Source organism: Chelonoidis abingdonii, chromosome 1 (genome assembly GCF_003597395.2).
Source record: "Chelonoidis abingdonii isolate Lonesome George chromosome 1, CheloAbing_2.0, whole genome shotgun sequence".
In the NCBI taxonomy this organism is placed as follows: domain Eukaryota; kingdom Metazoa; phylum Chordata; order Testudines; family Testudinidae; genus Chelonoidis; species Chelonoidis abingdonii.
Window position 1 is genome coordinate 333,142,391 of NC_133769.1, and position 13,079 is coordinate 333,155,469.

The window sequence follows — 13,079 nt, forward strand, 5'->3', positions numbered from 1 at the left end:
GGCTACTCTCCCATCCGCCCAACCCCAGTGCATCCAGACCCCCTCATACCCAGACCCTCCCACCGAGCCTCCCACCTAGAACCCTCCCTGGTGAGCCTCACTCCCCCTACACCTGGACTGGCCCGATAAGCCACCCATACCTGGATCCCCACCCTACCGAGCCCCAACCAGCTGCAACCTGGATCCCCGCACCACTCACCCAGCATCTGGACCCCCCTGCTGAGCCCCCCCCCACACCCCCTGTCTATTCTCCCCACACCCAGACCGCTGAACCCCAATCACCTTCACTTGGACCCCCTGCAGAGTCCCATTACCGTGGCACACAGAACCCCCCAACAAGCCCCTGTGCATCCAGTTCCCCCCCTGCACCCACATTGTCCCACACAGAACCCTCTCAACCCACAACTGGATCCTCCCACACTAAGCCCCTCCACACTTGGATCCTGCCTTGCTGAGCCAGCCTGCCTGCCCATACCTAGTGCACCTGTCACAGAGGGGCAGGGCCCTGGGGTGTTTCTGGGGCAGGTCCTATCCTTGCACTGTGTCAGCATTGAGTGCAGCCTCATCGCTGAGTCTGTGTCCTGGGGTGGAGGGTGAGGAGGCTGCAGGGTGATCTCCCACCTCTGTGCAGCCGGTGGCCTGTGCTCCCAAATGCCATGCTGGAGCCTCCACATTTATTTGACAAATAAAATTTGCAGAATTTTAAAATATTGTTCGCAGAATTTTTTTTTTTTTTTTTGTGCAGAATGTTCTCAGGAGTAATAACTGGCACTAACATAAGCCACAGTAAATCCTTGATGAATCTGGCCCTGCATTTTAACACTCTTCCCCCCCCCCCCCCCCAAAAATAAAAAACAACCCAACCCAGGTGCATGTAATAGGAGACTTAATTTTATAAAATAATGAAATATTGGCCAATTTTATTAGGTAGTGCACTGTTTTGAATGTAAGCGCTGTGGGGTAGAGGCTGCTTCTTCATATGTGTTATATTCATGTAGATGTACATCTATACACACACACTGATGTGTGTTGCACCTAGTACAATTTGGACCATGTTGTAATACAGATAAGTAATGGTAGTAATGTTTGATGTTCTGCTAGCTGTTACTATTCTCTTTTCCCATTGGTGCAGCACCCCTAGACAGCAGCATTTCAAGTTCTCCAGAGCTCAGATCTGCTGCTCCCAGCTTTTTGTGATTCATGACTCTGATACTGTTTCAACTTTTAAATCCAAGCTGATGATATCATAACTAAAACATCTGAGCTTCTATTTTCATGATTTGGTAAAACTACTGGTGATTCATGTGGAGAAAAATGCTATAGAACTGCAATTGATTATTAACAATAATACTCAGTACTTCAAATGGTCAGAGAGCTTAATCTAGTTTGGTTTGATTTTGGTAACACAGACGCAATACAAAAATATTTGTTTGTGTATAGATGAATGGATTATGTAATATAATTTGTTCAGATGAATTGTTTCCTAACATTCTTTTGTCTTTTTATAAAGGAAAGGGTATTGTGCCAAATAACGTAACCCGCAGGCCAAGCTTTGAAGGATCAAATGAGTCTTTTCCGTCCTATCATCAGATCAGTAATACAGCCTATGAAGGGACAAACTTTGGAACAGAAGGTGCAAATATGCTTAGTGAGGTTCCGAGGACATACATAGACTATTTACTCTCTGCTTCGCAGTCTGCAGCCATGAATGCTGCAGTACAAAGACCTTCGGGAGTAGGCTCTCACAGCACACCTGGGAGCCATCAACAAAAGACATATTCTGCAAATATGGACTCTCCTGTGATTAATTATCCAGTGACTAATCACAATAGCCAAGCTTTACAGCTGCAGTCCACTCATGGCTCAAACAGCCAACATTACAGCAGGCAGCATATGATGGTGCAGGGAGAACCTATAGGGTATGGTGTTCAGCGAAGTCCATCTTTCCAAAATAAAATGCAGCAGGAGGGAGGATATGCAAATCTTCCAAATAAAGGGACCGTTCAAAATAACTCTGGTCATGCATTTCAGCAGGCACCAGCCAGTCTGTATATACATACTCATCACAAACAAACAAGCCCTTCCCCTCACCAGATGCATGTGATGGCCAGAGGTCCAGCATTTGCTAATGACTTTTCAGACAGCCCACCACAGAATCTAATAGCTCCATCTAGAAATAGCTTAAACATGGACCTGTATGACATGAATAATCCTCAAGTTCAGCAGTGGCAAACGGCAGCACCGTCACACCGTGATTCTTTGCAAAACCCAGGGATAGAAACATCCCCACGGCAACATGTATCCTTCAGACCAGACGCCTCAGTGCCAAGCAGAACTAACTCCTTTAACAACCACCAGCAGCAGCAGCAAGTGCCAGTATCTATAAGACAGGTTCCTGCAGGAAAACCTGATCCTTCAATTACATCTCCAAACACCATTACAGCAGTCACATCTGCTCATATTCTCCAACCAGTGAAGAGCATGAGAGTGATGAGACCTGAGCCTCAAACAGCTGTGGGACCTTCCCACCCTGGCTGGCTACCTGCACAAGCCCCACCTGTGGACAGCCTAGAGATCATTGAACAGCACCCACTTCCTGTTGGAGGAGCTAATGCCTACCAACTAGATGTTGATTACAGTAATCAGGAGCCCAGGTGTCCTCCACCACCATATCCTAAGCATCTGTTACTTCCTGGTAGCTCTGAGCAATTTGATATAAACTGTTTGTGCATGGGTGTAGAACAGACCCTCCGGGGGGTCCCCAATTCAACGTGCAATAAAGCTGAGGAAAATAGTGAAAGAAATGACAAAAGCAGCAAAAATGCTAAAGTTGAAAAAACAAGCAAGGATAAAAAGCAGATCCAGACATCTCCTGTGCCAGTGCGAAAAAATGGTAAAGATGAGGAAAAAAGAGAATCCCGAATTAAGAGTTACTCACCATTTGCCTTCAAGTTCTACATGGAACAACATGTGGAGAATGTCCTGAAGACCTACCAGCAAAAAATCAACAGAAGGTTACAGCTGGAGCAAGAAATGGCCAAAGTAATTTTTTCTTTTGTTTTTAATACAAATGAATCATGGTCAGATTGGTATAGGAGTAACATTAATCAACTGAAAAGAATAAAATAAAACCAAGGTGCCTAAAGTTAGGATCCCTTGGGAGCTTGAGGTGCTCAGTACCTCTTAAGTCCAGGCCACTTTTATTTAGGAGCCTATTTTAGGCACCTATTGGGGGAGGTGAGTGGGGGTGTGTGTGTGTGTGTGTTTAAAAAAACTGTGGAAGTGTTCCTCCCCTCCCTACACACACATGCATACGCACACTGTCCTTGCATTAAAGAACAGATGAACTGCTCGCTTAAACTTAAAAAAAAATATCACTTTCAGGACGAAATCAAGCATGAAATATTTCTGCCAAGTGAAACTTTTGAAAATTTCAGCAACTGAAAACTGGAGATCAGAGTAGAAACTGATACACATCCCAAGTGATAGTCTGATATGTCTAGTATCTTTTTATATTTAGTTAAAAAGAATTCTATGTGTGGCCTTTTGTAATAGGTAATTAATAAAGCCCCAGTCATGTAAGGAAGTAGGTTGCATTAGTTTCTCTCTTTTCAATCTCTCATGTCTCCCCTCACTTTGTTTTTGAAAAGGAGTTTGCACCAAAACAAAAACCACATACACACACCACCAGCCAACCCAACTTCACCAGCTGCCCATTAAAACAGATTGGTAGATACAGTGATGTACTGTAACATTCTCCATCTTGAATATCAAAAGGTTTCCCCCTAGATTGAACCACCAGCAGTGTGCAGACTCTCAGGAATCTCTAAAACTGCAACAATCATTTCACATGAAAATAGTAGATGCTGCCTTTGTATTTCACAAACATATGTACCCCTGCTCACTTTTAAAAATGTTATTACTAGAGTTTTTTTGGCTTGAATCTGGCAATTCATCCTACCTGTCCTGCAGGTTTCCCTTAATCTCCCCTTCTCTTCTTTTTATTTATTTGTAGATTTCACTTCTATACAGACTCCACATCAAAGCTTTGTGAGCCTTTGACATATGATTTAAAAGCACCAGGGCACGCAAGATGCAAAATAAATATCAACCAAAGCGACAGCAACACCCTTTCCTCCCACTCTATGGCACACTTGACCTCCAGTCCTCTGAACACTACAGCTTAGCGCCTCTGCATTACACTTTCCCAGCAGACAGAAATCCCATTCTGCTGGCTCAGCCTTCAGCCAGTGCCTGATTAAACAGATGGGTTTTGCAGAGTGCCCAGAAAGCCAATGAATTCAGGACCGTGGGGGCAGAGCATTCCAAAAGAAAGGGATCTTTATAGAGAATGCTGTGCCAGCAGCTCCCTCCCTTCTATAATAAAGGTGATCAAGCAGAGGCCCTTGAGCTTGATTCATCTGTGGCAACATGACACAGAGAGAAAGATAGTCTCTTCGGCGGGCAGGTCCCAGCCCATTTAGAGTCCTAGGTCGGAATCAACACTTAAACTCCTCTCAGAAACTAACAGAAATCCATTACAGATAACAGAGCGCTGATAACACATGCTGCCACCGAGAAGCACCACTTAATAAGTGGACTGCTGCATCTTGCACCAGCTTAAGTTTCTGGATAGATTTAAGGTGTAATTCCATGTGGCGTGTACAGTAGTAATACAGTCTCAAGATGACAAAGGCATGGATCATAGTAGCAAGGTCCAGGTCTGAAAGAAACAATCACAATTTCCTGGTCAGACTTGTCTTTTTAAAATAAACTCCTGTCAATCACTCTGGAGACACTGGATTCAGTGCAATGGTCAAAGATTTACAGAAAATTGAGGTGATAGGCCAGGATGCAGTGAAATTCCAAGACTTTCAAAAATATATCTACAGATAGAGCGCAAACAAATTCATGTGTGTCTCGTCTAGTTCCTGGTTAATTTCTCCCAACCACATGCTTTCAAAATGCTAGTTTGATTAGTCTCTGGCTGTGAATATAATTATACTGGCTGTTCTGATCTGTTTTTTCTTATAAAGGCCGGCCTTTGTGAAGCAGAGCAGGAACAAATGAGGAAAATTCTCTACCAAAAGGAGTCCAACTACAACAGACTGAAGAGGGCCAAAATGGATAAATCTATGTTTGTAAAAATCAAGACCCTAGGTATTGGTGCTTTTGGGGAAGTGTGTCTTGCCTGCAAAGTGGATACCCATGCCCTTTATGCCATGAAAACCTTGAGAAAGAAGGATGTACTGAATCGTAACCAGGTGGCTCACGTCAAAGCAGAAAGGGATATACTTGCTGAGGCAGACAATGAATGGGTGGTAAAACTCTATTACTCTTTTCAAGATAAAGAAAATTTGTACTTTGTGATGGACTACATCCCTGGTGGGGACATGATGAGTCTGCTGATAAGGATGGAGGTCTTTCCAGAACATCTAGCTCGTTTTTATATTGCAGAGCTCACTTTGGCCATAGAGAGCGTACACAAAATGGGATTTATCCATAGAGATATCAAACCTGACAACATTTTGATAGACCTTGATGGGCATATCAAACTGACTGATTTTGGGCTCTGTACTGGATTCAGATGGACTCACAATTCAAAGTATTATCAGAAAGGTAGTGTTCTTATGTGTACTATTTGTGATGTGTGTTGTATTATTTCACCTTGAAATAAATAGTGGTCTCTGCAAATGTGCTAGCTTAGAGTATACTGAACATTTTATGCATGATAAAGGTGAAGAGGCCTAAGCCAGTGGCTTGGTGACTCTCATGCTAAATTTTCTGTATTTAAGGAGATGTCTACACAGCAAAACAAAACCACCCCAATCCCATGGCGGCAGAAGTTTCAGAACCCTGATGTTCAGGCTTGGGCTCACACCACGGTGCTAAAACTAGCCATGTATTCATTCAGGCTCAAGCTCTGAAGCCTGGGGAGAGAGTGGGCTTCACAGTCTAAGCTCCAGCCCAAGCCCGCATGTCTAAACTACTCTTTTTTTAGTGCCATAGCGCAAGCCCTGCAAGCTCAGATCTGTAGATCAGGATTCTGAGACTTGCTGCCACAGTTATTTTGTTTTGCCATGAGAAGACAGAACCCTTGGTGTGTCAGTCCTTTGCTTTCAACTACTGCTAGTTTAAGTCCCCATCAGTAGCTTAAACTGCTGCGGTAACAATAAATATCCAGTTCTCGCTGGCTTCAAGGGGAAACCCTACTGGTGGCAAAAGGATCTAATCATAAAAGAATCTCATTTGATGTATTCCTGGCCCCAGTGATCATATGTATGCCATTGTTCGGGCATTGTTCATTCCTGATCAGTGGTCATAGGGCAATCTGTACAGATACTCCAAACTTATTACTCCCATCCGGTCTTTACTTGGAGATGTGTTTCTGAAGGGTTTAGTAAAAGACTGAGAAGTGGGGCTCATTTATGGAAAATTAGCCAAAAATGAAGAATTTTTCAGTTTAAACCTATTCTTCTTTGCTCGAGAGAGAGAGGGAAATACTGGATGGCACAACGAGCCGTTTAGTAATCTGTTTTTCTCTCTAGCTGACAATTGTTTTACAAATCTATTAAAATAAACTTTTTTATTATTATTATTTCTTCCTTTTTCTGTTTGAAAGGGAGCCATAGCAGACAAGACAGCATGGAGCCCAGTGATCTTTGGGATGATGTGTCCAACTGTAGATGTGGCGACAGGTTGAAAACCTTGGAGCAAAGAGCCAAAAAACAGCATCAGAGATGTTTAGCCCACTCATTAGTTGGGACCCCTAATTACATAGCTCCGGAAGTACTGCTTCGCAAAGGTAGATGAGCTCTATTTTGTTTTCTTTCTGTTTAAAAAAAAAAAAAAAAATCAGCATTCATTTAAGTAAATATAATTTTGGGGAAGGGTGTCAGTTTGACAGCCCTGGACATTAAGTCACCTGTTTGAGTGCAAATTTCTTCATGTGCCAGACCAATGTGCCTCAGTACTATTCACCTTGGGGGTGGAGATGGCATTTCTGCCTCCATGACCATTCAGTCCTTGACTTTTCTAGTGAGGCAGCTAATAAAGGTGTCAGCAATGATATTGTTTTACTGTGAGCAGGGCCGGCTCTAGCAATTTTGCCACCCCAAGCACAGCAGCATGCATCCCGCGGCTCCGGTGGACCTCTCACAGGCGTTTCTGCAGACAGTCAGCTGGTCCCGCAGCTCTGGTGGACCGTCCGCAGGCACGCCTGCAGCAGGTCCACCGGAGCCGCCTACCGTCCTCCTAGCAACTGGCAGAGCGCCCCCCACGGCATGCCGCCCCAAGCACGCGCTTGGCACACTGTGGCCTGGAGCCGGCTCTGACTGTGAGACTGATAACCAAGCTGGGCACTAGGAATGGGACTGAAATCACTAATTCACGTAGGGCAATGAGCAGCCAACAGAGGGTATCTACTGACTGATTCAGACTGCTGACTGTGGCATGGAAATGATAATGTCCTAGGGAGAGCTTTTCCTGGCCAGGATTTTGGGCAGCCAAAGAAGAAAAACCTTTCATGTTTTACACTGAACATCAGGTCAGGGCTTGGGGACTTAAGCTAATGCTTTGTGGATGCCCATGCAGTGCTGATGTGAGCTCTAAATTGAATAGTTATGAACTGAGATTTTCAAGTTCACTGGAGGCTGATCATATGTCCATTGGAGTCCGTGGGCACCTTTCTGTTAGCTTCAATAGACTTTACATCACGCACTACAGGATTTAGCCACACAAACTTCCATTGAAATCAATGACTAACTCCTTTAGTTGGCTTTAAAATCTCAAACTTGTATCTTACTGTGTAGTCTCAGGAAAGGACTGATTTAAATTGCTCCTGTTTGCATGGAATCCAGTAAAAGATTGTGTCCTTTCATCTATCCCCTGAGCCCTGCTGTGTCCCTGAGCTGTATTTTAAAATTCAACATCAACTCTGTATAATCTTGTCAGTAGATCAGTCATCAAGTGTTTTATTTTCCTCTGAGGAACAATATGTGCTGTGGGGCAGGATAGGGCCAGAATGATGCATGATAAAATCCTTGCTCTGTCCAGTTACGTGCTCCCTGTCAGGCCTCAGTCACCAGTGTCATGCTTAAAAAAATATGGAGGATGATCTCTAGCTTCCAGGATTAGGGTTTCTCTGCTTTCAGGAATAGAATTGGGTCAGCCAGGAGAAGGCTCACAGGAATATGGATTTTGACTAACTTAATTTTAGGTCACAAATCACACTACTGAGAATGAAAAGGTGCGAGAGAAGATGAAAACGTAGGCTGTGTTTTTCAGTATTATTTAAATTGGAAGAGGAAACAATGTACTCAGATTCTTATTGGTTGGGGGACACTGTCTTTTGCCTGCTTTTCAGGATACACTCAGCTCTGTGACTGGTGGAGCGTTGGGGTGATTCTCTTTGAGATGTTAGTGGGGCAGCCTCCCTTTCTGGCCCCCACTCCCACAGAAACCCAACTAAAGGTAGGTTAAAGCAGAATTCCAAATAAACCTTTATTTTTATTTATCTGCTCCCCTGTATCTGAGCACATCACAGAAGTTCATTTATCCGCGTTCTGCTGCTGTGGAATAGGGAAGTGTTATCCCCATTGTACAGAGAGGGCAAAGAGAGATTGAAGGCCTGACTTTCAAAGATGTTGAGCAATCACAAATCTCCTGCAAGTCAATGGCAGCTAAAAAAAAAATCAAGCCGTAACTGACTTGTGGAGCTGGGAATTAAACCCCTTATACCATTCCAGTACCTTAACCACAAGTTCATCCTTCCAGCCTCCCAGGGGCTGAATATCACATTTTAGCAACTCCTTTCTAAAATGCTTAAATTTTCCCTGTTTAAAATGGGGTGGGGGAAGGAGGAGGATTCCTCTCTCTTGATGGGACAGGTCCTAATTCAAAGATCTACTTTCCTTTACATTATGACTGCACAACTCTTGGGTGAATGCTGTCTGGATTTTTATTCAGCAACCTGGTAATCTGCATGGGAACATTGTTTTTAAGTACTATACGTAAAGTGCTACACAGCAACCTTCTCTTAAATTGTTCACCAATCATATGTTAATTATAACATCACAGTTTGCAATTTCAATATTCCAAAGTTAAGCAGTTGTTGCAATTTTTTTTATTAGAAGGAAGTATCTCTCCCTCCATCTCCTTAAAGACAAATTGCAAAACTAAATGAATACTGAATTTAGCCTAGAAATGTCTGTGCTGCATATCTATTCAAACTTGGCTGTGGGGGCATTCAGCAAAGAATAAATTTTAACTTACACTTTTTTTAAATTACTTTTTTCTCCTGTCTGTAATGCAGTGGTATTTCCTTGTTCACTAAATACATCCCAGAAGACACAGTTCTATGACTGCAATAATACCGTAGGTTGCACATATTGTATTCTGGGAATATTTCAGTGAACCAGAAACAATTTCACAGAGTGGGAAGAGAGGCAGAACAGGAATAACCATTTTAAAAAGCAAGTTAAATTTACCCTTTCTCTTCTTTTTCTGCTTAGAATGCCCTCTGCAGTCTGGCCTGTGAGAAGTATTCAGCATATACATTTCAGAGCTAAAATCTGTTTTCCTTTTAGGTTTGCAGCTGTTCTCTAATATTTGTATAGGAAACGGGATCAAATCTTTATTATTGTTTTCATGTCCGTTCCTCACAATTTTTCCTGTACTGCTCACACTGAGCAGCATATTTGCAAAGTCATCAGATAGCTGGATTCTTGCCTTTCAAAAGTAAAAATTGTGGGTGTAAGCTGACCTTTAGCTCAATCAGCATTGACAAATGAAGAGCTTTTGTTCAAAAGATTAAAAGACGATGTTAACTATCTTTCTCCTCTTCAGGTGATAAACTGGGAGAGCACACTGCACATTCCCTTGCAGATCAAGCTAAGCCCTGAGGCAAGTGATCTTATCACAAAACTCTGCTGTGCTGCTGAGGAGAGACTTGGAAGAAGTGGAGCAGATGATATCAAGGCCCATCCTTTCTTTAACTCAATAGACTTCTCCACTGATATCCGCAGACAGACAGCTCCCTATGTTCCAAAGATCAGCCATCCAATGGACACCTCAAATTTTGACCCAGTTGAAGAAGAAAGTCCTTGGAATGACACTAGTGGGGACAGTACAAGGACATGGGACCCACTAGCCTCTTCAAACAGTAAACACACAGAGCATGCCTTCTATGAGTTTACTTTCCGAAGGTTTTTTGACGACAATGGATATCCATTTAGATACCCAAAGCCTTCTGGAATTGAATCTAGCCAGTCTGAGAAGTCTGATGCAGAAAACAAAGATGTGGTGGATCAGACTGGAGCCTGTCAACCTGTATATGTGTAAATTATTGTACTGAGTACTCCGGATAATCTTATTTACAAGTAGAAGAGTGTCTTTAGCTGACCATTTAGGACCTGAGCTTGCAGTTCTAATTCAGGCATAGCTCCAGTTGAGGCCATTGTGAGTCGAGGAGTCAAACAATTGTAGGACCAGGTCCTAGATGAGCATTCTAAGTTCAGGTCAGTTTCATTGTAAATAGCTATGTTGATAATTACACTTGAATTCCCCGTCTTTACCAAAATCTGCAAGGTCAGCAGCCTATCCTTGCCAGGCCTAGTTTTGTTTGAAGTCAACATCCCCTACTCCGATCAGCATTTACAGACAATGTTATTTTTTAAATGAGTAAAGAGCACTTACTTTGTTTATAGCAGTTTTTTTTTCCTACTAAATTATAGGGATTAACTTTGACAAATCATGCTGCTGTTCTTCTTTTCTATGTTTTTTATTTTATCCATGGCACTTATTTCACATTTAGGAAAAATGCATAAAGCTGAAGAACATGTGATGAAAGGTCTCTGTGCAATAATGTTAAAAAACTAAAAGAAAAACTGCTCTCTAATTTTCTAAATTTACAGATGCCATTTTATTCACACCGTGATTTTTGTTTAATTTGTATTTTCCACATTTCAAAGTTGTGACATAACCTTAAAGCTGCTTTATTTTTTTCCGCTTGTTGGGGTGTAATAGAAAGTGTGAGTAAGTGACAATTTGGGTGTGATTTTCAGTGTCTGGTGTGTGAAGAATGTTGCATGAGCAGTGTTTTTCTATATGAAATGGCCGTTTCTTGCCATTCACAGGCAGGTCCTGTGAATCCATTTTTACTGAGGGTCTAAAATTAGACCATTTTAAACCTGTGTTGATAATGTATTGTGTGGATGATTTTCTCTTTTATGATTGTATCCAATATTAATTTTGGACAAATTGCAAAGTTAAAACTGATTAGTGATTTTTGTGGTCTTGATGTAAGATGTCAATTTTAGTAAACGTATCATCTGCACACACATCTCCCTAAGAAGAGTAAATTGCAAACCATTATTTACAGTTTTCTTGCAGCAACAGTCTAAATCTAGCTCATTCATGTAGCACACAAAGCTCAGTGATCAGTAGTTAAAACTTCACCATTTAACACTCACTCTCCATAACACATAGTATCCAGGCGATTTAGGTCCACATTTTCAAACCTTAATGCCTAAAGCTAGGTGCCTAAATCCGTATTTAGGGTCATAAATAAAAACTGACTCACTTTATAAAAGGTACTGAGCACCTACAACTCACATTGCCATCAGTGGGATTTGGCGGTGCTCAGCACTTCTAAAAAATCAGGCCACTTATATTTTGTTGTCTAACTAAGGATTTGGGAACCTAACTTTAGCACTAAGGTTTGGAAATGTTAGCACTGTTAGAAAGTTATTCTGTCCTGTTGTCTCTTGAATGGAAATATTGCCGTGATGGAACACAACAGTCCCTCATTCCTATCAAATGATAGGCAGACTTTGAAATATGAAATCTTAACTTTGTTAAAATATGTATTTTTCTTCTATATATAGATGTGCAAATTATTCAAAGTGATATGGGAATACTAAAGATAATTAAGCCATACATATTTACTTTTATTATATATAACTAAATAGATAAACAAAAAAAAATCTTAATTCAGATTAGTGTAATAGTTCTATTTAAGTGATTGACATCACAACATTGAGGAAAACACTCCTTCAGTGTGTCTTTGCTTTATTATTATTATTAGTTTATTTTAAATCTGGAGCTTCATAAATTTTCCATATATTACTCCACATATTATTCCTTAATGTTTTTAGCATATCCTAGCCTATCCATTGTTTAGATATCTAAGCAACAACACATATAAATTAATCAGTTTGGACGAAACAAAAATGATTGTGTATTTGTTTACATTTGTATGAAAGGAGTGCTATGAGGTATGCAGTGCTTGTGTTGTGACAGTCCATGTAAGATTCAGTATTACTGCTTTGTTTGTTTGTTTGTTATTTACATCTATCTGACATTCTTCCATGTGGTAGGTTCTTTCTCAGGAACTCAATTTAACTGTTATTTATTGATATATCATTGCCTTTGAAAGCTTCTACTGGCACAATTTATTATTAAAAAAATTGAATCAAAATCTAAAATGAATTGTGTGTTCTTGAAATTATCATTTCTGTGGGTTTGTGCTGTGAGGGCTGGTTTGTAGTGTTAGTGGTGGAGTTGAGGCATAAAATTCAGATCCAAATCTCGGCTTTCTTCAAACCTGGATCCAACATTTGGTTTAGATCCTTCTATATACATTGACCAGTTTATTTTCTACACTCACAGCTAGTTTCTTCTGTAGACTCTCAGTCCCTAGCTGAGGAGTCCCCTGGCATGGGAAAGTCACTAGCTAGCATAAAGCCACCATGACCATGTCTTTCATCTTTCTCCATCCTCAGTGCAGGGGGCAAAAGTTTGAGCATGGTGCCACTACACTAGGGCAAACCCCAGCTGGCATAGTGGTCCGTTGAGGTGCTAGCCAGTTGGGCATTGTGTAGAGTAGCTCCAGAAATGACACTGATAAGGAGGCTAATGGAAAACTGGACCCTAGATTGGAAGCCACAGGTTGTTCTTTGCAGTCACCATTTTAGCTGCACACAGTGGATGCTGGACACAGTCGAGATAATCTGGTCCAAAGTCCTTTATTCGGGACGGGGAGGAGGAGGGAAGGCAGCTGATGTCACTACCATGGATCT

The 13,079-nt window shown here is 41.7% G+C and overlaps 1 protein-coding gene across 1 annotated transcript in view; it reads left to right on the forward strand.

The window, feature by feature from the left end:
• The window catches only part of LATS2 (large tumor suppressor kinase 2), a 63,227-nt gene extending 50,742 nt beyond the window's left edge, over positions 1-12,485 (forward strand). Inside the window, exons 4-8 of the mRNA XM_032777435.2 lie at positions 1,511-3,042; positions 5,037-5,619; positions 6,623-6,805; positions 8,366-8,472; positions 9,847-12,485. Coding sequence (XP_032633326.1) covers positions 1,511-3,042; positions 5,037-5,619; positions 6,623-6,805; positions 8,366-8,472; positions 9,847-10,341 — 2,900 coding nt within the window. The 3' untranslated portion in view covers positions 10,342-12,485. The remainder of the gene's footprint in view (positions 1-1,510; positions 3,043-5,036; positions 5,620-6,622; positions 6,806-8,365; positions 8,473-9,846) is intronic.
• The last annotated feature ends 594 nt before the right edge of the window (positions 12,486-13,079 follow it).